The following is a 25,455-nucleotide window of genomic DNA, read 5'->3' as shown; positions in this document are numbered from 1 at the left end:
GGTTTTTTTCCTTTGTTCTCACTAAATGCATTCTGGGAAGGCTCTGCCAAAAGGGGAAATTGATTGTGTAAGAAGGGCACTTCCCTTATAGCTTTCAAAGTAAGATGTTTCCTTCTCCTTTCTCTTCTTCCCATAATTGGAGTTACCAGTAAAACCATTGTATAGGACTCTTGAGATGTATTTGTCACAGTGATGGACAGAGAGGAGTTGCCTGTGCTTGTCCTTATCTTCTCATCGATCCCTACACACAGGAATTACAGGAAATCACAGCTAGCATATAAAACCACAGACAGATGGGAAGGATGGAATGTGTAACCCCCATTCCCAGAAACAAGCAGAGTGCCGAGCTGACTGACCTTAGCATTTGGCATCTGTCAGCAGAGCCAAAACATTGAGGTCTGAAGATAATGGCATCGTCTGGGATTGGAAACCTAATTTTCCAGCTCTTCTCAGTACTCCTCCTTCATAACCCTTCTTGGGCCACCTTCTGCAGGTTCCTGTCACCAGTATCCTGACTAGGCCTTTTTGTAGTTGTTCTGACTGGCTTTGCATCTTGCTGTAGTTGTTCTTGCCGGGATCAGTTAGCTCCCTTTCATGGTGCTTATCATCTCTGGGGATTAGGTAAAAGAATAAAAGCTATTGTCAGGGTGTGACACCCCTATTCTTTCCTGTGTTCCTGGGGAGCCTCTAGTTGATGCTGTGAAATTAGATTAGGTCAGGTTTCCTGCTTAAGAACAGTCGTTTCCCACTGCCTGCTGACCCAAGGATGAGTTTCCAAGCTGGCCTTAACTGAAGAGTCAGTTGAATGCTAAATATTTTGTAAAATAAACAGAACTTGCCAGATGGCAGAAACTGTAGAAACCAGTAAGAATTGTGCCTTAACCTGAGGATTTTAGAATGGAATTTATTTTTCTGTTCCTTGATCCTTGGCCTTTCCCATTCTAGGATGCTTAAAGAATGTTCTTATGTGTCCCTGTCTTTGTTTCTTAATACTTTTTTTATTACTGTTTTTAAGATGTGGCATCATTATGTAGCTCAGGCTGGTCTCAAATATGTGATCCTCCTATCTCAGCCTCCTGAGAGCTGGATTACAGCTGTATACCATTGTGCCAGACTGCTTCTTTGTACTTTCTAAGCTGTCAAAGCCTTTATGTCCAGCCTCCTGACTTTCCTTTAGAAGGCCCTCTTTGATTATCTTGGTTCAGATTAATTTCTTTGTTGCATTATTTTGTTCATAACTCATAAGTAGTTGGTGCTTGTTCCTCATTTTCATACTTTACAATTTAACGTTATTGCACCCACATAGAGTATTAAAATAGATATGCCTGCCTTGGTTGTTTGCTGTCTGAATCTGCAGTCACTTTAACTCTGTTGAAAGTTCTGGTGGGTTTGAGGTTTGTGGCTTCTATACATTTTACAAGCTTTTAGAGAAGACAGAATTTCAGGTGGACTTAGAGGATAGAGCAAGAATCTGGAGACTGGGCACCATTTGGGATATATTGGGGACCAACACCTAAGAGAAACTAGCAAGAAAAGTTTGTCCCACTTTGGATTTTCCTAGAAGTTGAAAGGTTTGGGTGGAAAATATGTTTTTTCTAGAAGATTGCTAGGAGTGGTAGTAAGAGCAGGGGCCTCTGTTCCAGTTTCTTTTTGTGGTGAATCACCCCGATAGAAAGTGTTAAAGAGGGAAGTTTATAGTTTAAGGAACTAGGAACTAGTTAAGAGTACCAATAAGCAGATCTGGTAGACTAAGTAAGGACTTATTTATTTGTATTATTGACATTTGAATTGCATTTGTCTGGGTAGCTTGGAGATTTGAACTTGTTATGCAAAGGCCTATGCTAGGTTTTTAACAACTAATAGAATCTTGGATAAAATTAAAAGTAGTGTCTTCTACTTCTGACTTGGGAGTTGAGTTTTAAGTATCATGTTGACCCATCTCCATCCCCACTTCTCCTCTTCTGAACTGCCTAGGACTGTGGAACATTTGGTAACAACTGGGAGCAAGGACCTGCTTCAGCCAGATAAATTCCTAGGGTACATCCAAGTTTACTAACTTGAGGTAGAAAGTGTAGTTGCATAGTCAGAACTCAGGGAGTTGTCATTTATGTGGAAATGAAACTATTGCCTTTTTTTTTTTCTCACAAGAAGACTTTCTCCAAACTTTTTTTTTTTTTTTTTTTTTTTTTTTTACCTTTGTAGATCCTTTATTTTTGCAAATACACTCTTGGGTAACAGCTCTACTACTGTTACGGTAGATAAGCTAGTGAGTGATTCTCAGAATCCGGTGTCTTTCCTATTCTATTCTGTCTAAAAAGATAATGACTTGCGTTTACCTAAATGTTGCAGCATTTTGTGATGAAGTTTAGTTCTTCAGTGGTAGTGATGATTACATATAGTACCAAGTACACTGAATGAGTTGTGAATTAGCACTACTACTTTGTAAAACTTATTTTTCTTAATAATTTAAAATTTTTATAAGCTTTATTATAAAAAACTTGCAAATAAATAGAAACATCATGTCAAAAATAACTAGATCCAAATTCTGCATAACTCAGTGAATTTCTATGCAGTTAGAGTATGCATTTAGAATGGGAGCTGTGGAGCTTCACATTTTACATTTTGCACTTACTTACTACCCAAAACAAAAAAATCCATGACAGAATTAGAACTAGAAAAACAACTTTATTTCTTTTTTTATGCTATACTATACTACCCACATGTACATTTGTTTTTCATGTACATATCATATACACATTGTTGGCTAGATTTCATGTATAAGAGAGAACATACAGTTTTTTTTCTTTCTGAGACGTGTGACCCCACTTAATATTTATTCTAAGTCTGTTTTTTTGCATTTTAAACTTCATTTTCTTAAGAGCTGAATAATAATAGTAGTTGTACTGTGTATGTATGTGTGTGAGCGCACTCACACGCATGGGGGCTTATCTGATTTTTATTTTCCATTAATCTGTTGACAGACAACTAAGTTTTTTCCATTTCTTTGTTATAGTGAATAAAGTAGTAATAAAGATGGGGGTGGGGTAACAAATATCTCTATGTTAAGGTATAAAGTTCTCTGGGTATATACCTAGGAATGAAATAGCTGGTTCATATGTTCTATTATTAATTTTTTTGAGAACTTAATTTGGGGATCTATTTTTCTTTCTTTCTTTCTTTCTTTCTTTCTTTCTTTCTTTTTTTTTTTTTAAAGAGATTTATTTATTTAATGATATGAGTTGCACTCTTCAGACACACCAGAAGAGGGCTTCAGACCCCATTGCAGATGGCTGTGAGCCACCATGTGGTTGCTGGAAGTTGAACTCAGGACCTCTGCAAGAGCAGTCAGTGCTCTTAACCACTGAGCCATCTTTCCAGCCCTTCTTCCTGTTTGGTTGTTTGTTTGAGACAAAGTCTCACTATGTAGCTTTGGTTGTCCCAGAACTTGGTATATAGAGCAAGCTTGCCTCTAACTCACAGAGATATATATGCTTGCCTTTGCCTCCTGAGTGCCTAGCCTTCCCCTCTCCTAACCCCCATAGGTTATCACTGTGTAGTCCAGAATAGTATTGAACTTACTACATATTGTAGGCTGGCCTCAATTTACAGTCTTCCTGTCTCCTCTTCAATATTTGGAATTAAGATTTCTCTCTCTCTCTCTCTCTCTCTCTCTCTCTCTCTCTCTCTCTCTCTTTCTCTCTCTCTTTGTGTGTGTGTGTGTGTGTGTGTGTGTGTGGCCATGATCAACAGTAAACTAAAGTCATTTCTAAAGCTTGTAATAAGAAAATTCGTAGCTCACATTATGTGTGAGAATTTTAATGTTATGTAAAAGAAGAAGTAACCATGAAGAACAAAGACATTGTCTGCCTAAATGGTGAACTTTAGAGAAGGAATCTGAATGAAGAATGTTTTCTGTTTTGAAATAGGTGTTTTGCTTCTTTAGAGGAAGAAGTTTTTACAGAAGTGTAATGGCTCTGGAACTTAAAGTAAAGGAACTCATCCTTTTCTACCTACCCTTAGCTGATCTTCCCTTAAGAGAACATTCACTTATTTTAAGAAGCAGAGAAAAATTCTGGAAATCAGAACTGCTTTTTTCTTGTTTTCTTTTTCTTTTTTTCTTTTTTAAGATGTTCAGGGTCTAAAGGGTAGTTTTTAATGGAGAGAAGGAAGTCTGGATAGAGTCGTCTCACATAGACATAAACACCCTCACCTCCACCCATTGCTTTCTCATGGTAAATGTAAAGGAGTTTCGGATACAAGGGTTGGATATGGCTTTTCAGTCCCTGTATAAGTCAGTTCTTTTGACAGGCCACTTATGTGCCTTGGCGGCTCCCAGCTGGTTTGGGCCCCAAAGACCAGGATCAGACAGCCTTATTTGTGATATCTTTGTGTTCCTGTATGCTAGATAAGTGTTGTACCACTGAACTTCATCCTCAGACCTTAAAGCCATCATTTGTTGATTACACTGGAGTGTGTGGTCAGAGGGGCTATCTGAGGGCAAGGGAGGCTGCAAAGATTTCTGATCATCAGGATGTTTTCATCATACCTTTGCTTCAAGGTCTTGGAGTAGAAGATCACCAGGCAGAATAGGATAGTAAATAGATTTGACCTTTATTAGCTTCTTTCTGCACATTAAAAAAAAGTATTTATTTATGTGCAATGGAGTAGGGTGCATGGAGGTCAGAAGACAACTTTTGAGTAGATTCTTTCCACATAGTGATGTAGGTCCTAGGGATCAAACTTAGTTGTCAGGCTTAGTAGCATGCTTGCTCTTTTTATCAACTGAGCCGCCTTCTTGCCAGCCCCCTCTCTGCTCAGATATTGACATGTAATTTTGCTTTGTTATAATCAGAAGAGAAATTACGCTTTAGCAGTTGAACAACTGTACTTCCTGTCTGTTTAGATTGTAGAGAGAGAGTTAAACTTCAAAAGTTAATGAATGCTCTCTTCCACCTTACATATACTCTTGATTCAGAGTAGGCAGCCTGGTTGAGAGCTGGGATCACAGAGCAATTGCTATTGAAAGTAGAGATTGAGGTGACAGGGCAGTTGAGCCCTCACATTAAAGGCTTGTCTGCTAGACTGATGGTCACCCCCAAGGGTAACTTCTCTATAGTGATTGCTTCTCATAGCTAAGTTAATGTGATTAGCTAGACAAGGAGGTAGGTCCCTTGGAAACTGGCTTCAGAGTCTTAATTAAGCCTGCCTGCATGTATCCTGTTCTGTATTGACAGATTTCTCCTCAGTCTTGCATTTCTAAGGTGTCCCAGTTTTTAAATAATGTATGTGCATGTTTGTGTCTCATGCATCTATAAAATAGAGACAGCCTATCTCATGTTCTGTTGGAAATGCCTGCTGCTTCTTTCCAGAAGAGAAGGTAGTACTTGTTACTGTTTTCTCATGAGTTCTTATGCTACACTGGCACTCCTGAAAGAACTCTACTACTGATTTTTTTATCTGGTAGAGAGGCCTCAGCAAGTGCCCTTCCAGGGGTGTTCAGAATATACCTTACCCAGGGAGAACAGATCTGTGGTTGATATGTGTCCTTGAAGGTTTAGTCAGCAGTCAGATTCTGATTGGGAAAAACCTGAGGAAAGTGTTGAGTGAGAGAACTGGGCTCTGGTTTAGGCACTCAAGGCCTATATCCCTGGGCAAGTTGCAGCTCATGCTGAGGTTACAGTTTCTATTAAATTGAATAGATAGGACATGATAAGATGACCCCACAGTTCATTTTATGTAGTAATGGTTAGGGTCTCATGCTAGCAGCAAAGGTGGGGTAGTTTGCAATTCTCTTCTGCCTCTCAGTTGTTTCTTTTTGGAATGATCCCTATGTTTTTCTCTACCTCTTTCATGCCTGGCTAACACCTGTAAAGCCAGGGTCAGTTTGGACCACTGCATGCCAGGTGTCTCTGGCCTCCCCCACTGTTTTTGCCCTGGACTCAGCACTTCCCCTACTGTATTGTCATCTGTTTACTTGTCTGCCCTTACAGTTCAGAGAACTTCCTGAGTGCAGATAGTCTTTTGTCACCACCTCTGTCATCACTGTTTCCCTAGTTGCTAGTACACTGCTTAGATTGTGGTATATACATAGTAAATGAATGGATGACCACTCTTGGGTCAGCTTGAGAGTTGTACTGAGTCTTTCCCTAACTCTACTAAACTCTTTACCCAGTCACTTTTTGAGCTCTGTAGGTGCTGGAGAATCTTGGATGCTGCTGTTCATTTTGAGCTGTGCCAGCCCCCAGGCACTCTTACAATCAGGAATGGGCTTTAGTTTTGTCCTGTTCATATTCAGCCATCTGCCTAGGGCTAGGGCCATCTGCTGCCTGTGAGTGACCTGAGCAAGAGAAGCAATATGTGAAGTGGTGTGGGTGAGCAGCAGCATATTTTTTCAGGGACTAATTGTATGGATAGGTCTAGGGCTCCCTCCACAACTCTGACTTCTGTTTTAATGCATGTTATCCAGGTCTTAGTTTTGTTCCAGATGTTGCCCTCTAACCACTCTACTAGAGAGCTTTGCTGAGTTTTTGTTTACTCTCTCAGTGCTTTGTCCTTTTGCCCTGGTCCTTGAGAATCTTCATGTAATATAAATATCATTGCAGAAAGGAAAACCCTGGAAATAAAAACCTTTAGAAATGAAACTTTTGATCTTACAGATGTAAATGATAAGCCTCTATCTATCATCTTGTATCTTTAGGTTCATCCTGTTTTCCATTTTTCCTCCTGAGATATCTTCAAACAACATGTATGGGCTGACTTACTTGGAAGGTTGTGGGTCAAGTTTGCCTTTCTTCACCTTTGTACAGAGAATAAAAAAATGCAAGAGGAAAGTAATGTACCCTCATCACTCTTAGTAGTGAGTCTTGAGTTTGGAGGTTCTCAGCTGGCATAAAATTGTGAGTGAAAACAACTAGGAGTTAGGGGTAGCAAGGGATGGTGATGATGATGATGATGATTGTCCCATGCATTCCAGGTTGGCCTGGGACTTGATATATAGGGGAGGATGACCTCACCTTCTTCTCCTAAGTGCTGAGATTACTGGTATGCACCATCTGGCCAGATTTTATGCAGTGTTAAGGAGCTCTATACTAAATAAGTAAGCTACATCCTCCATCCCAAGAAGATGAGTATCTGTCTCTCTGTTTTTGTGTGTGTGTGTGTGTGTGTGTATGTGTGTGTGTGTGGGGGGGGGGTAGACTTTTAAACAACCACCACAACAAAATTCTGGTGGCAGGATTAATCAGTAGAAATGAGTGGGATTGGCCACTGTGCTTTTAGGGCTTCCTTAAAGGGCTGCTGGGGACCTTTCCGTAGTGAAAGGTAAAGTGTCTGAAGTTGGGTTCTGCTGCCAGGGAAATGTTGTTCTTTCCATTCATGAGTGTGCATTGTGGGTATGTCACAATGCTATGAGTATAATAAAAGAAAATATACAAGTCTTTCTATTTTGGAGAATGATATATCTCATTATTTGATTTTAAGCTACTTGTGGATTCCCTTCTGGGTTGATCATTCCCTACTGTTCCTAATATAGACACCAAGGATGTTTGTTTAACTGTCAGACTTTGCCTAATGTACCTCTCTTCTCTTGTCTAGCACTCTTAAAAATGGAAGAAAAAGAAGAGACAGTAACTATGAATTACAGGATTTGGAACAGAGAAGCTCTTCAAATAGAGCTCAACTATCACAACTCTGTTTCAAATGATGACAACAATAGTAAGGATAGGTACTAATGATAGTGGTAACTATCATTTTTGATGACTCATAATATGCCAGCATTATGCTAAGTGTTTTGTGTTCCTTTCCTTATATAGTGCAGAAAAGCCATATAAGTAAAACAAGTCAGCAGATAAGGAACCTGAGTGAGGTTCAGGCAGGTTGGATAATGATGCTGGGATTATGTGACTGCGGAAGCCCTCCTTGTGCAGAGATGAGGTATCTTTGTTTGCTCAAGGTCAGTTCTTGTTAGCATAAGTAGAGCCCACTTCTCTTGACTTTGACTTTCATTGAGCACAGTTTTTGTTTTGTTTGAACTCAAGATTCCTTCTCTGTGATTATTTTCTCTCCTTTCTTGTTCTCTACCCCATTTAATTTCAGTGAAATTGAATGAAATAAAGGAAAGGATGGTTTAAGTTTGGAGTTTTTGGTGAGCTTTAAAGGTTTATTTTTAAAAAGGCAGCCTTCCCAGACAGACTGGGAGTTTAGCAGAAGGCCTGAGAACCAGGAAGTGACACAGACCTGTTTATATCATCCCACTTGAGGGCCTTTGGAAAGCCATCCACGTAGATGGTAAAAAGTAAACACAAGTGCAGCAGCCTTTTCCTTTGGGTTTGCTATTTTTTGACATGGAGGAGGTGTTTCCTGAACAGCTATAACTGCTCTGAACACTAAAATATGGCTCCTAAATATCCTCTCCAGTGACACATATAGATATGTATCTATTTCTTGTTACCAGACAGAAGCATTCTGTGATTCTAGGCAGACAAAATGAACTGCTCCCCTCTTCATCTTAAAAAATGACTTGGTCTTCTGAGTTTTTGTTTTGTTTTGTCTTTGTTTTATCACTGCAGATAAAAAAGATGTCTGCAAAAGATTGTCTTGGAAGTGTGATCACCAGTGTATACGTGAGTTCAGGATACAGTTTATACATACCCCACCCGTACATAATTATGTCTTTGCTTCTTAACTCCTTTTTTTTCTCTAAGCACTATAAAATACATTTTTTAGGTCCTAGTAGCAATTTGAATTCTGTAGATAAGCATGTACTTCGCCAGCATATTGTGAATTCCTTGAGAGCAAGATACCACATCTGATCTCTGTGATAACCCAAACCGTGTATGGAAGACAGCTAGTTCATATTTTGCTGAACAGTTCCTGAAAACATAGAGTCGTGAGGATTCAGATTGAACAAATCACTTTCTTGGATTTCTGTTTGCAGGGTGAATATTGGAACCTGTTTCTTTTAGCTCTGCTGCGAATCATGTAGAGGGTATAATGATATATCTATTTCTGGGGCCTAGAAACTAATCGCTGCTTTTTCTGCCAGGCATTTGCTACTTGAAGTTGATACACTCCCTTACCTTCTGCTTCATGTCTGTCACTGCTTTGCCATCTTTTTTGTTCTACACAAACTATCTGTCGAAGGTTTTTATCCCATTCTTCCTCTTAGTTCAACAAGTATTTATTGAACACTCTGGGTTGTGGAGAGAAGTAGAATTGGTGAACCAGTCATTACCTGTGGTAGATGCAGCATGTGAAAGAAACCTGTCACTGTATGGGCTTCAAGGAGGGGGATATACTTGGTTGTTTCAGGAGGCAGGGACAGGTTAATCTCTTGAGTTCAAGGACAGCTTGGTCTACACAGAGATCCAGGCCAACCAGGGTTACGTAGAGTGATCCCCCCCCAAAAAAAAAAAAAAAAACTCCAAAGAGCAGGGCACTCTTTTCAAGCAGGTAAATGGATATTTATTTTTTCATATATGCTTAATTAAGTGCCTTTAAAAATATTTTGGAATTTGGAAAGAACCTTGTTTTAAGGCTGAAAAAAGAAGGTTCACTTGTTTAACTCATTGGTTGTTTTGGGGTTTTGCTTTTTTTTAAATCTGAACTGACCTTGTACTTTGAGCCTGATTTCAGGATGTTTCTCAACCACATTCAAAGACTGCCCTTAGGGAATCCAGTGCGAGGTATCAGTCACAGCCTGATGGAAGCACCCTTACCATCCTGAACTGAAGTCAGTTTCAGATACATTCCGTAGGTCATGCTTGTTGTTTTCCACCTCATGCAGCCCCAGAAGACTGGTGTTACCCAGTTTGCAGATAGGAACTGAAATTACTTTCCCTAGACCATCCAGTTAATACTGTCCAAGTGGGCCAGAGATCTGCCCTGGTCTGCAATGCTGTTCCTGAGAGAGTCTTAGCTGAACAATTTTCCTTCCACTGGTAAGAAAATAAAAGCACAGGAAGTGAAGTTTTTGTTGTAGGTCGGCCTGTCAGTCTACAGTAAAGCTCTGCCTTTAAAAAGTGACTTCCTGGCTACAGATTAGACATTTATGGCTGAGTTCCTTGCTTTCTCTTGTTTTTCCTGTCAGAGTTGGTTTTGCTTTGTTCTCTTCTCATTTCTCCTACATTTTTCTATCTCTTCCCTAGGCTCCTGCATTGCTACAGTGTTGTTTGTGTGTTGAGGCTTGGGTTGGCTGGCTTTTTGATTCTTGTGTGTGTGTGTGTGTGTGTTTTTTTTTTTTCTCTCTCTCTCTTTGTTAGATGTTTGTTATTTTTGGAAAGTGCTTTAGGAACATTGTGTGCTAGATGATGGGTACAAATGTGCTGATGGATTGATTAAGCTCTGAATGGTAAAGTAGACTCTCTTGAGTTTACTGCGATGCAGAGGGAGATAGATGCTCAAGTTTGGTCTTGGAAGATGAAGTTGGAAGGGCTGCTAGGATAGATTTAACATTTCTTCCTTTTAGTTAGAATAGAACATTTGTAGACTTTTTCAGAGGAAATACTTTTGGGTCACTTCTAGAAGGGTTTGAATTCCTTAGACCTGAAAGGCGCCTTGGGAGCCACATAGGTCAACCCCTCAGCACTGGGAAGACTGGGTGGCTTGCTTGAGGACAGAACCACTGCCTAATGCTGGACCTAGCGGTCTCCTGTCAGGTCCCTGCTATAGTCAAAACTGCTGCTAGGTCCTAGAAGACTGAAAGGACTGAACAAGGAAGGATATGGTTGTGTGTCACTGGTATTCCTGCTTGCCTGGATCTTGGGAGAAAATGTGATGCCCTGAGTATCAACAGCAGTTCTTCTGGAGCATCACAAGTTGTAAGGAATATCAAAGCAATTCAAGAAAATCTCTGGCACATTCTAGTAACTTTTAGGTGGCTTAAGAGGAAAGCTGAGGGTAATTTTTATAATTAGGAGCAGATTAAATTTCAACAAAAGTTATTGTTACCAAGGAGTGGTGGAACATAGCTATAATCCAAGTATTTGACAAATTGATTGCCAATTCAAGGACAGCTGGATTACCTAGCTCTCCCCTTCTCGCCTCTTCCATTCCTTTCCCTTCCTTTCTTCCCCTCCCCACCCTCCTCCTTCTCCCTTCTGCTTCCCTGCTCTGCCCTGCAGTTAAATGGGTAAGGTAATGTTCTACTAAATGTTCCTCAAATCCCAATAGAAGAAATTGAAGCTGTTGAAAGCACTGAAATGATAGTGGCTCAGGGAAATAGAAGTTAGTGATTGAAAAAATCCATAGGAGGAAGAATATAGACGGCATCTACAAAACCTCATATTGTTTATAGGGGATGGCAGGAGGTCCTGATGGTTTGAAGGTGAATGGGAGTGAAAAGGGGAAAAATTCTACAATCCCATCTAAGAAGGTAAGAGTTACGGAAGGGCCTGGGTAGTCACTTTTTGATATTCTCCTCTGGGAACTTTGGACTTCTTGTTATTACATTCTGAAATGTAATCAGGTGCTTACATTCTGTTCATACTTTAGGAAAAGGTCTTTGTTTGTCCTTTCCCATCATGTGCAGTGAGAGGGTTGGTTGTAGATGGTTGGTCAAAGGAATATACTACCTTGTTCTACACTCTTTCTCTCATCCCCTTCTGTATTAGTCTGAGATAAGAAAAGGTTTCAAATTGGTTTTCTCTTCCCAGTTCCCTTTCCTGATTAATAGATACATGATTCATGGTTTATCTAATAATTTATCCTAAATATTATATGTGAACTGAAGTTAACATTCCAGTACCTGGAAGATAGTGCCTTCTGAGTCAGGTCCTTTTGAATCAAGAGAGGAAAACTCAGTGTGACCTGATCCCACAACTTCAGCAAGACTGGCATTCTCCACAGGAATGGGGGCATCTGGGCAAACGGACTAAGACGATGTGTGCCTGGTCTACCTAGTGAATAGGGTGCCTGCTGTCTTATGTTGCTTCATCTGTTGCTACTTTCTCAAGCATTGAGATAGTTTTGAAGGTAACTCTTGAGCACCTGTGACTTTTCTTAGCAGGTTGTGTCATTAACCTGGAAGCATTAATGGTAACAGTAAGCAAGTAAACCATATAAACTTTGGGCTCAAGTTGCAGATTCTGGCCAAGACTACACAGAAGCAACAGGTCTAATTAACAGAATTTCTTCTCATTTTTCTTTTTGGACCAGCTGAGCTTCATCTAAGCCTAGTAAGATAGTAAAGTGAATAATACCCCTCTCCCACTTTACAGAGGAGGAAGCTGGCAGAGATAAGTGACTCTCCTAAAGTTAGAGTTACAGCTTAGGTACAATATGGAAGTTTAGGGGCAGAAACAAGTGCTCATCACATTGAGCAGGATGCAGTCCCCTAGGTTTTATTGTTGTTGGTTCACAAATGTGAAAGGCTAGCACCTTGTCCTTGTGGGGCTGACCATCTAAAATGGGACTTACTACTGCTGCCCACTTTGAGGACAACAGCTGTGTTCCCAAGAAAGAAAATCAGAATGATGAATGCAGACTTTCCATGTCTTCTCTTGCCCTGTGTTTTGGAGGGAAAAACACTGCTTGAGGAGACCTGGGTTACACAGAGAGAAATATAAAAGCATTAGGGAAAAAATTCTGTGGATGAAATGAGACCTGAGAGTCATTCTTAGAAATAGAAGCCAGAAAGCCTTGTTGCCTAGCACATGTCCCTCACCCCTGCTCACCTAAAACTTCATTTGTTACGTTCCTGTGAGGGTGGATGAATGCTAGCTTTGAAAATTGAGGCACGACATGCCTTTAATCCCAGACTCACTTGGGAAACAGAGCAGGAGAATCTCTGTGAGTTTGAGGACAGCCAGGGCTACACAGTGAAACCCTGTCTGGAAAAATAAAAAGAAAGAAAACAAAGGATTAGTTCCAGTTTGTTTTGTTTTGTTTTTTTTTTTTTTTCAATCATGTATGATTTTGGTTTTGTTTTTTTTTTAAATAGAGGCTCTAGGGGTGGAGATGATTCTGTGGTTTGAGTTCATACTGCTCTTTGATTCCTAGCATCCACATCATGTAATTCACAACCATCTAAAACTCTTGACTATAAGGCATCTGAAGCCTCTGGCCTCCATGGGACCTGCATGTGCATGCATATACCTCCTATAGATACAAGTATACATAATTAGACATATTAAAAGTAAATCTTTTTAAAAGTCGAGGGTGTAGCAGGTGGCACTATGGTGCATGCCTGTAATTCCAAATTCCAGTTCTTACTGAGGCAAGGCAGAAGATGGCTGCAAATTCAGAGACATCATGAGCTACGCAGGGAAGCCTTGTCTCAAAAATAGATTAATTACATGGTCAATAACATACCAGAAGAATACTGATGTGCAATGGATCTCCCCTTCCAACCCCACCCCCTTTATAACAGTGTAAGCCTTAGTATTTCTCTAGGGACAATGATACTGTGCTGGTCAGTTTTATGTCAACTCAACACAAGTTAGAGTTATTTGGGAAGAGGGAATCTTAAGAAAATGACCCCACCAGTTTGTCCTGTGGGCAAGCCTGTGGTGCATTTTCTTGATTGTTAATTGCTGTGGGATGACTAGCTCACTTGGGCAATGCCGCCCCTGAATCATGTAAGAAACAGGCTGCGTCAACCTAGTTTCTAGTTTCCTGCCTTGTGAGTTCCTGCCCTGACTTCCCCCAATAGTAACTGTACTTGGAAGTGTAGGCTAAAAATTTCCCCTCCCTCTCTTCTTGTATGTGTGTGTACACATGTACAGTCCTGACCCATTGAGTTCAGGGTTGCCTGCATGAATATGGGTGGGAAATTATTTACTGGAGTGTGGATGACTTTTTAGTGGCTATACTACTAAAGAAAGTGATACCCCTCTCCCAGTTTGATGTTGTTTGAAATAGGGTCTCATACTGTAGCCCCGGCTGGCCTTGAAGTTACAGTATTTCTGTCTCACTGTTATGGTTTTTTGTTTTTTGTTTTTTCGAGACAGGGTTTCTCTGTGTAGCCCTGGCTGTCCTGGAACTCACTCTGTAGACCAGGCTGGCCTCGAACTCAGAAATCCACCTGCCTCTGCTTCCCAAGTGCTGGGATTAAAGGCGTGCGCCACCACTGCCCGGCCTAAAATTCTATGTTTGAACTAGATAATTCCTTATTTAGATCTGATTTGCTGTTTGACTTTTTGTCCAAATTAGCTGGGTTTTCTTGTAGCTGGTGATACTCTGGGGTCTTGCAAGTTGACTTTCCTCTGTTATTTTGAAGCAGTAACCTTAGACCATCCTTTACACATAAATACTCCATTGATGACACTCCGTTTATGTTTTCCCTGTTTTGTAAATCCACACACCACTCTCTGCATTTTGTACTTGAGATCAAGTACTACATTTTGTTGGTCTCTTGGTTCAGGTAGCTGCCTAAGCAATAAGAGAGAAGCCAGCAGTTGGTGAGACAGAACAAATCAGGTGCTTGTACTCCTCCACCTTCTCCCCACTTTCTGTGTCCTCTCACAGGTTAGCAAACATTTGCAATCTCTGTCAAATGCAAGGGCCTATGCTGTGCTAACTCTTAAAGATTTCAAAATGAGTGATTTACTGTCTCTGCCTTCAAGGAAGTCCACTAGGTGAGGCAGATAAACAAATAGATGCACTAGCCAGTTCAAGTTGAAGTAGTGAAGGGTACCAAGGAGCCAGTTCTCCTGGGAGTAGGCATGGTAGGAAGTGTCAGGAAAGGGATTCTCTCTGGAGATGCCCATAGGGCTGACCCCTTAAAGTGACTATTCCTAGAAGTTTGTTGAGGAAATAGACACAAAAGTCATGCTACATTAAATTGATTTGAATTTTATCTTTTTAAAAAGTTTATGGGTACAAAGTACAGTGCTTAAGAAGATTGAGAGAATTTGTATAGTAATTGGTTTTTATTTTTTGCTTCTTGATTTTTAACCATTTGAGGAGACCTGGGTTACACAGAGAGAAATATAAAAGCATTAGGGAAAAAATTCTGTGGATGGCATGAGACCTGAGAGTCATTCTTAGAAATAGAAGCCAGAAAGCCTTGCTGCAATATTTCATATGCATTATTCCTGAGGGATTTTTGGTGTATTTAAGTGTGTGTATAACATACACCCTTTAAAAATTCAAGCATGGGCTGGGTATAATGGCATTCACTAACACTAGGGAGGCTGAGGCAGTGAATGAAGTGTTTAAAGCAGCCTGGGCTACCTAGCAAGGCCAACACCAATCTGGGCTACAGAGACTGAATCTTAAAAAGCTAACATAAATTAATACATTTAAAAATACAAGTGTACATTCCATTTTTTCAGACATAAGAAGGTATTTTATATTAACAAGATTTAGAATGCCCCATTTTAAAGTAACTGAACAGTATTTTAAGTGTATTATAACTAGTATAATCGTTTTAACTTTCAGATTGTTCCAATATTTTCCTTTTCCAAACAATGTTCTTGAGTGTCCTACATATGTATATGTTATTGCACACTTGTGATTTCTGATGATAGATCTAGAATTAAAATCAATAAGTCAGAATATGTACTTTTTGGGAATCTGTTATTAAGTTGCCTTCCAAAGGCATCATATATAAAATAAAGAATATTGAGATTATCTTCTGTCTTGACCAATTCTTTAAAATTCCTCTCAGAGTGATCTTAAAAAATAAAATTGGTGTCCTGAGACTAGAGAAAAGGCTTAGTGGTTAAGAGTGCACATACTGTTCTTCCATATGGGAAGATGGGAGCTGCCATATCAAGCAGCTTACATCTGTGTTCCTCCAGTTCCAAAGGATTTAACACCCCTCCTCCATCCTCTACATCCAATATGCACGTACCTATACACATAAAAAAATATACATAATTTTAAAACAATGCATTTTAAAAAAAATTTGCTCTTGTAACTTCCCTTCTTAACATCCTTGTCAGTTTTACTTGCTTTTCAAGTAGACTTTCAACTCCTTGGTTTAGCCTTTTTCTGAACTTTTGCTAGGAGTACTCTTGATTCACCCATATATGGTAAAACCTCCCTGCTTCCTCTACAGCCCCCTCTCCTCTAATATGTCTTACATATCATTTAGGACTCAGAGTAGCATCAGCTCCTCTGGGTAGTATTGTTTAACTCCTGATACTCATGTGCAGAACACCTAAGGCACTATCTTACATATACCCACTCACCACTTAACTATGTGTTGTGCATGTGCTGTGATATGGCACATGCAGATGACACTCTTGATGTTTCCCAGTTGTTGCCTTAAAGAGATGACTGAAGAATTCCTCATAGGGTTGTCTAGTGCGGATATACTGAAATAATAGCACCACAAGACTCATTGTTAATCTATCATTGGCCAGCTAGAGCTCTGGACATATCCTTTAACATCTTTAACCTCTTTCACTTTAAATACCACCACCTCTTTTTGCATCTTGTAGAAAAGCAGCTTGACTGTAGCAGCAGTGACAGTAAGGTTACTGAGGACTTAAATGGGTCAGGCACTTTGCTTGAGTCAAAACCTTTTACAGAGAAGAAACTGAGCTAAGAGCTACAAGGAACAAATATTTCAATATAGGCATTCCCACTCTCCCATTTGTAGCCATATAAATATGAGCACAGACTTCTCTGTGAACTACTCTGTTTACAGCTTTAGAGTCTGAGTAAAAACTGAGGACCAAAGATGCTTTTGTCACAAAGAAAAGAGGTGAAGACCAGTTAGTGGCTAGCTCTGTTCTCGATCCCTGACTAATGTACTGAAAAGTCTCATAAAGTGCTCTATTTTACACTGAGAGAACTCATGTTACTTCTTGCAGTTGTCTTCTCTGGGGGTGTGGGGAACATGGGTTTGAGTCAAGGCTTCAGATACACATTAAAGTTGAGTCTGGTTATCATCTATTATCTTTGGCCAGGACTCAGGGAGTCCTTTATTAGGGTTGTAGATGGGAGGCCTTCTGATCTGTGCCTTTAGAGCTTTATGTTGAGTGTATGGGAATTTTTAAAAAGGAAATATGTTATTTTGAATACCTTCTATAAACTGGGATATTTGAGTAACTGGTAAATAACTGAATAGGCCCACTTCATGTTTTATCAACCCAGCATCTTCTCTAAAGACATTTAGAAAATAATCCTTAAATTCTTGACTACTACTTGGTTTTGTTTGTTTGTTTGAGACAGGGTCTCACTGTATAGTGTTGGTTGATCTGGAACTCCCTATATAGACTAGGTTGGCCTTGAACTCGAAGAGTTGGCTCTGACTCTTCTTCCAGAACACTGAGATTAAAAGGTGTGTGCCCTCACACTGAGCTTGATTTGTGTGTGTGTGTGTGTGCGTGTGTGCGCGCGCGCATGCTCGCATGTATGTATGTATGTATGTATGTATGTATGTATGTATGTATACTTCTTACTATTCTTCATGTCAGCCTGAACCAGAAATGGGTGGTGGGGCCATTTAGCAACTACAGCCTGTCTTCCACATTCTCATCATTTTAAAGGTTAGTCAATAGAATGTCACCCCTCTGGTCACAGGTGTGTGGGTTGAGCCTTGAATAGTTTGAGATTCAGGGCTGGTGAAAGAAATCCTCAGGGACTTCTCAGCCTCTGATAAGCTAGGCCTCTGTGCCCTTGGTTCCTGCTGCTGCATTCCTTCTCTAGGCGGTGTAGTTATTCCTTTAAGACATGTGCTCACTCTGTTTTTCCTTTTGGTTAGCTGAAGTTGCTTTGAGGCCAAGTGACATAGGCGGAGCAGCTCTGTGTCAACAGCTGCTTTCTGCTGGAGCCTATAGGCCAGTGGTCCTGTCAGAGCAGGCAGTTTCTGAAAGGAACACTGACCTGGCTAGCTGGGCAGGTGATGTACAGGTGAGCTGGAACTGTCCCCTGTCCCTTTTTGAAAGGGTCTGCCTCCTAGATCAGATTTTGACAACAGCTGGCGGCAAGCTTTGGCAGCTCCCGAGGAGGAGCTTCTGTGCTTGTCTCTTGGCAGTAAGGATTCAGTTGCTAGAATTCTAGTGTGTGATTGTGGCTTCCTTGCAGAGTGCTTGCATCTAACCAACTTATAGCTGAAATTTTCACTTTAAGTCTTTTTTTGCTTGTTTGTTTTAGGTGAAGCGACTCCTGGCTGGCTTTAGGATTCTTCTGGATTTTAAAGTCATTCTTTAAAACAAAACAAAACAAATAAATAAAAACCTCAGACGGATAAAAGATGTGCCATGGCAGGATAGCACCAAAAAGAAGCTCAGAATTTTTTGTGGCTTCCGCGGGGCATGGAGTGTTTCTTCAACTGGTGATCCTTTGTACTCTGTTGGGAGATGGATTAGCCTCTGGTAAGTTCAAATCTGCCTTTTGTGTTTGGGAGGGGAAGACTTTATACCAGGGTTTGTCCTGGAGACTGGGACTTACTTTTTGTCAGGCAATTCAGGAAGAACTTTTTGTTTTGTTTTGTTTTATAGTCTGGTATGTACAGCAGGAAGTCAGTTCTTTGAAGCCTAATAGAGCAAGATGGGGAACCTGCTGGTGATTACATTATCTCCCTTCCCCCCAGCTGTTGGCATTTTCAGCAAGAGAAAAACCTAGGATCCAGGGCATGATTATACAGGGACAGAAATGAGCTGAATTAGACTGCATGGGTTTAGAGCCCATTCCTATTGCTGCCTATGACCCTGAGCAAATCACTCTATTACTGTGAATTTCTGGCTTCCTCAGCTGCAAAGTGGGTTAATAACAGTAGCTACCTTACTGGGGGTTGCAAAGGTATTAATGTTACATAGTAAAACACTTAATGATGTTCACTCTTTTGTTTTTATTGTTTGTTCATTTTTTGCCCTTGTTTTTTTGTGCCTCTTCTCAGACCAGGAGCACAGTCGAGATTCTGTATCCTAGTAAAAATAGGACCTGGTACCTGACATTGTAATTACATTGTAATTCTGGGCGAAGCCCAGAGCCTTGTCCCATAGCTCAGTTTCTTCATGTGTTAAATGAAGAAGTTGACTGTCACTTCTAGCTCCTCAGTCTGTACTTTCATGACTCTGAGAGCTTTTCTATTGAGGATGATAAGATGGAATGTTCCTAAGAGAGACTGAGAATTCAGGAGTGAGCCATTTTGAATTTGTTGATTCTTGATGCGTTGACAGTATTCCAAAGTCCTTAATCACTTCACTTTGTGCAATTCAGACCTGGCATCCTTTCCAAAAAAACATATACTTGGATATACTAATAAGCAGGCCATTGGATGGCATGTTAGAACTATCTGTGTATCTGTGAGTCCTGGTGTGAACATTGGTGTTTGGCAATAATGGAATCCTTGCCAGAGTTCTTTAGAACAACCAGGATGGCAGTTTTCTTGGATTTGTTCCCTGGAGAGGGATTGCAGAGTTATCCTGGAATGGGACTTTAATGGTGATGAGGCACATATATGGCCAAGGACTTTTCATAATTCAGTGCTATCTCTTCTATTATCATTTCTATTACCCTCTTACCCATACATACTGATAGGAGGATTTGTCTGCTTTTAGCGTTATTCTGAACTGTTGAGAGAAATGGTTATTGATTCAGTTGTTCCATTATAGCCTTCCCTATTGTATCCATACTTCTTTTTCTGATTTCCCTCCTTCTGCCCTTTCCTTCCTAGCCATGAGGAAACCCAGTACAACCCCTGGTACCATTGATGATTGGGACTCCATAGTATGGGATCATACTTGTATGAAAAGGAAAACAAGACTGGCCTATACAAGGTCTCCAGAAGTGATACGTGCAGAAGAGACACAGTGTTAAAGTTGTCATGCTTACTGCTCTTAACTCTAGAGCAGAAACTAGCAAACTGCTCCATGCTAACTCCCCACTATGTAGTGAGAACTAGTCTGGAAAACTTGATTTAATGCTATAATACAGGTTGGCCTTGAGCTTGAGGACCACCTTCCTCTAGCTCCTTAGTGCTGGGATTACAAATATGTACCACCATTCCTGGCTTCTGCCTCCTTTGTATGATCTTCATGCTACCTGTATTTTTAACATGCTAAAAAAAAAAGCAGAAAAGTAATATTTTGTGACATGTAAAAATTATATGAAATTCAAGTTTCAATGCCTATAAGTTGAATTTGAGTGGAATATGAGATGTTTATTCTTTAATATATATTGTCTCTGGCTACTTTTGTGTTGTAATGGCAAAAGGTTAAGTAGGTATAGTAAAAAACAGTGGCTAAAGTATTTGGCTCTTTGCCTATAATCCCAGCATTTAGGAAATTGAGGCAGGAGGACTATCCATGAGTTTAAGGCCAGCCTGGGCTGCAGAGTGAGACCCTGGATCAGACAGACAAACAGAATATTTGGTTCTTTATAGAAGTTTTGTATTCCCCTGCTCCCATTCCCCTAGTTAGCCTAGAACAAATGCTGCTTAGTAGGTATGTGCTTGAATGAGACAATTGTCAGAGCTAGAAGGAAGGGTGAACTTCTCAGCCAGATTTCAGAGGTTGTACATTTGCCTGAGGTCTAACAGTTAATGGTAGGTCCAGGAACAGAACCTGGACTGGTGCCTAGGAACCTCTGTAGACTGCCTTTCCCAGGACTCCTCCTGGACGCTGCCCTAGCATGTTAAGCTGCACTGTTGCTAGCAGAGGATTTGGCCCCTTTAGTTTCATTGAGCCATCTCACCCTCTCCACCTTCCTTTTTATTGCTCTATGCTTTCTTCCTTCCATCTCCCGCCCCATTTTACACCTACCCAACACTTTTCCTACTTTCTACCCAAGGTTTCAGACTGGCTAGATAAAGGGATTATTATTTTTCAATGTGGAAAAATTATCTGTTTATAATGTGGGCCCAAACTAGAATGGAAAAGTTGAAGCTGTTTTTTTTTTTTTTTTCCCTTCCCCACTGTAAAGACTCTTTCCCACCACCCTAACATTCAAGTCATTTTTATTCCTCATAAAATACATACTATCTGGGAGCAGAGTGGAGACAGGGAGAAGGGCTTTTACCATTACTAAGATCCAGTATGCCAACATTGCTGCAATGTTTTTTGGCTTCTAGGAGAAGGTGATACCCACCCCCTTGGCCTGAAAACTCAGAGCACACCTGCATGGCTGTGACTGCCATGAGCACTGTGCCAAGTATGCTCACCAGGAAACCAAGACTCAGATACAGTGAAGCTAAAGAAAGGCAGTTCCTTTCAGGAAGAGCCCCTGCTTCCCCTTCGTGAGTGTGTGTGTGTGTGTGTGTGTGTGTGTGTGTGTGTGTGTGTGTGTGTATTGGGGGGTGTACATGCATGTGGATGTGAGTTTCTGTACCCAAACATATGCATGTGGAGGCCAGAATATGACATCTGGTGTCTTCTATCATCTTAACTGCCTTGAGACAGGGCCTCTCACTGACCTAGAAGCTTTGTTTTGGCTACCTGGCGGGCCAGTGAGCTCTCAGGAGCCCCTTATCTCCACCCCACAATATAGACACATGTTTTATAGGCTTTTAATGTGGATGCTAGGGAGTCTAACTTCAGTCCTCAGGTCCTTAAGCTTGAATAGCAAGTGATCTTAACCTACTAAGCCATCTCTTCCAGACCCTACCTCTCAATTTCTTATGTGTTTTTGTAGCTGCTCCTGAATACCCATTTCAGAGATATCTTAAATTTTTGGTTGTGAGCCTAGCCTTTAACGGATGAGCCATCTCTCCAGCCCCTCATTTCAGAGATATCTTAAAGTGTAAAATATATAGCCTTGCCACCAGTGAACCCTAGTAGACAATAGACATGTGCACATATCATGCACATTCATGGCTATTAGAATGCCATTGGACCATAGATAATACGTTCCCTAGAAGCATTATGTGAGCATAGCCTCTGATTATAGGATCACATAGAGTCTTGGCTATAATCTCAGGTTAAACAAAAAAGAATTGTGTAAGGGGTCATTTGAGAGTTCTAGTACATTATGTTTGGGGTTTGAGTTCCATAGCCATCTTGCCTGCCTGCCTGCCCTTTCTTTCATCTTCTGTTCCTCATCCTTCAGGGTTGTTTGTTTGTTTTGGTTGGTTTTTGAGGGAGTCTCAACTATGTAGCCAGGCTGACCTTGAACTAGTGGTCTTTCTGTCTCAACTTCTCAAGTACTGGGATTACAGATGTGTGTGTGTGTTATCATACCTAGATGTTGTCTCATCTATAGCTCAGGATTTGGAATTATACTAGCAAAAGTATTAGAGAAGCATTAAACAAAGGCCAGATTGTACTTTGGTCTTTTCTTTAAACAGAGAAGATTATTGGAGACTCCTTTTTAGGTGTGGCAGAGGAAGCCTATCTTGTTATGCAGAAGCATCATTCGGAAACACAATTCATGGTCTTCATGGCAAGATCAGAATTAAAAGCAAATTGTGTGCATATGCTACTCATACTACCTTTCTTGGACTAGAGAGGAACTAGGACCCCACTATGGGACAGTCTCTCCCAGATGTCTCTACTTGATCTGAAGAAACTTGAGTTATGACCTTGGGCAAATCACTTGACCTCTTCATGCTGCTGTTAAAGAGAAACAACAATCTTTAAGAATGTCAGGTTGGTATGTTGTATAGACTAATAAAAATGATTGGAGGGCACATGACATACATAAGGCGTGATGTAACTTCTAAATAACAGCAGAGTTGTTATGTGACCTACTGTTGAGTCACACTGCACAGGAGACTTTTGTAAAGACAACACCTTTGATCTCATGAAAATATGGAACTGAATACCCTGAGTCATTGTTTGTCCAGGTTAAGAGATTTGGAGCAGGTGTTAAATCTGACTGTTGAGGAAAGATTGGTTACTTGAGGAATCCCTAGGTTTTTTTAGAAAGCCCATCTTTGCATATTTTGATGATCTCAATTGAGGTGGGCTGCTGACTCAGATCAAATGCTTTGCAGTCTCAGTCCAGAAGATATTTATTGACAAATTTAGTGTTCTTTGTTTCAGATCATCCTCTCCCCATGTTGCCATGATGCATAAGGCCATGTTAAGCATCACAGTTCACACAGTGCAATTTTGAGATAGTGGGAAAAGCAGCCACCTGTATTTCTACACAGTAGAGTGAGAGGGGAAAGTTCTTAGTTTTTGTTGAAGATAAAAATTGTTGGAAACCAGATTCTCTGTAATAGAATGTGGCTTTGGCCTTGAATGCTACTTTATCAGTGAGGTGTTGTCAGACCTCTTTGGCTCACCTCACCATCTCAGGAGGACCTGAGTTAGATAATGTACACCAAGCTGGGAATGGTAGAGCAGCAGATAGGAAATGTACATAAGGAGCACCATTGCTGTGCCTTGTGGAAAGAGGAACTGAGGTGAGTGTTGGGTAGCTTACCTGGGTACATAATTACAGATGGTGGAATTGGCTGATGTTTATGTTCAGTCTGACTCTGTTCATAACCTTGCTGGCCTTGGCCTACCTGTACCAAATGGTAGGTGTCCTTGGACCCATTTCTTAGGTTTCCTGATTGAGGGGGGAAGACCAGCCTCCAGAGACTTGTTCTAATAGTGAATAAAGACCCAACTGTGTTTTTTCCTGTATCAAAAGGATACAGGACTCATCTCTAGGTTACTATGTTTTCCTCTGAAGTTGTGTTCTTACCCACCATGGCTGTTGGTTGTTTGGTTCCAGTTTAGGCACAGGGTTTGCCAAGGCAGTTCTATTCTTAGAAAGGAACAATGGGGGCCATAGCAATGTGTTTCTAAATGAGGATGTAGTTCCCAAAACATCCGCAAAGTGTCTTCCTGTCAGCTGCAAACCCTACTGACAAAAGTGATGTAATCTCTCCATGGGGTAATTACCTTGACTATAAAAAGACTTGAAGATTGTGTAGGAGGCTGGATAGGTCAATTGCTGGGTTTGTTAAACCCTGGTATCGTGAAAAGACATTGAGAAATTATTCTCTGCAGACTAATTGTGCCATGTTTAGAACATTCAGGTACATGGTAACTTTGTACTGTCTTTCTAGCAAATAATACCTGAGCCCACTAAATTGAATACCTGCCTGAATCTCAGTTGGCTTAATATCCTCATTAAACAGAAATTCATATCTGTTCAGCAGTGGATATCCCTTTAATATGGTCTTACTTGTTAACTTGGAGGTTATTTAATTTTTAACCTGTCCATCTTTTCATCAAAAGAAGATGACAACATGCTGAAAACAAAGAGAAAAAAGAAAAAATTGAGTTGGTAACCAGAGTTTCTAATGATTGTGGGTAGATTTCTAGATGAATTCTTTGTATTACCTCCTACCCACTGGAAGATTCCATTCTTCTTTGTCACTCGGAGTATAAGCCTCTGAAGGGTGTGAGCAGCTTCCCACTCAGGGTGGCTTATGTTGCTGTGGCTGGGTGCCAGGACTGTGGTAAGATAGGCATGACTTTGGCCTGCCTGATGTTTACCTTTGGAGCCCAGAGAGACAGCAATGTTTAGAAGACAGCCTTTCCATGGTGCCATGTGAATGAGACTTCATTGATAGCTTAGCTCTTTCCAACTCACTTGAGCAAATTAAATACAAGGAAATCTGAATTCACTAGAGGATAAGGTTAATATTAAATTTTTACAATTTATTTGTATAGAAGTGTGAATTGGTCAGATAGATTCAGTTCATGTGCACCTTCAGTAGCAGCTGTCATAGAGCCACTGAGGTCAGTAGTATATAGCTTTGTATTTATTGTATATAGCTGCCATTTGGTTCACCTCCCACCTTGTGTTTGTGTGTGTAGCATGCATATATGTGGGAGCATATATACGTGGAAGCTTGAAGTTGACCTTTGGAGTCTTCCTTGATTACTGTCCACTTGATTCATTGGGCCACAGATCTCTTCTCACTTGAACCATAGTTTACCAATCTGACTAGTCTAGCTAGCCAGCTTGTTCTAGGGATTTTCCATTTTCCCCCCTTTTTTCTTTTTTCAAACTACATTTATTTCTTTACTTTACATCCCAATATCAGACCCCCTCTCCTTCTAGTACTCCTCTCATGCAGTCTTTCTCCATTCTGCCTTCCCCTTCTTCTTTAGAGTGCTAGTCCCCCCCCATTACCCCACCCTTACAAGTCAAGTCATTGTAGGACTAAGCGCATCCTCCCCCACTGAGGCCAACCAAGGCCTCATTTAGGGGTACGGGATCCATAAGCAGACAGGCAACATACTCAAGGACGGCCCCTGCTCCATTTGCTTATAAGTTACATATATGCAGGGGGCCTAGGTCCAGCCCGTGCTTGATCTTTGGTTGGAGATTCAGGCTCTAAGAACTCCCAAGAGTCTAGGTTAGTTGGCTTTCCTGTGGAGTCCCTTTCCTCTTTGGGTCCTTCAGTCTTTTCCCACCTCTTCCATAAGACTCCTTGATCTCTAGCTAATGTTTGTCTGTGGGTCTCTGCATCTCTTTACACTGGCTACTGGGTGGGAACAGTTATACTAGCTTCCTGTCTAATAACAGTATCATTAATAGTATTAGGGATTGGTTCTTGCCCATGGGATGGGTCTCAATTTGGGGCAGTCATTGGTTGGCCATTTCCTCCATCTCTGC

General features: G+C 40.7%; 1 protein-coding gene across 2 annotated transcripts in view; it reads left to right on the top strand.

Annotated features, from left to right (window-relative positions):
• The window catches only part of Susd6 (sushi domain containing 6), a 92,905-nt gene that overhangs the window by 26,098 nt on the left and 41,352 nt on the right, over nt 1–25,455 (top strand). For both annotated transcript variants that reach the window (XM_076921833.1, XM_076921834.1), the window contains exon 2: nt 18,046–18,266. In XM_076921833.1, coding sequence (XP_076777948.1) covers nt 18,146–18,266 — 121 coding nt within the window. In that variant the 5' untranslated portion in view covers nt 18,046–18,145. The remainder of the gene's footprint in view (nt 1–18,045; nt 18,267–25,455) is intronic.

This window comes from Arvicanthis niloticus, chromosome 23 (assembly GCF_011762505.2).
Source record: "Arvicanthis niloticus isolate mArvNil1 chromosome 23, mArvNil1.pat.X, whole genome shotgun sequence".
Lineage (NCBI taxonomy): Eukaryota > Metazoa > Chordata > Mammalia > Rodentia > Muridae > Arvicanthis > Arvicanthis niloticus.
Note: the sequence above shows the minus strand (reverse complement) of the source record. Positions and strands in the feature narration are given on the sequence as shown.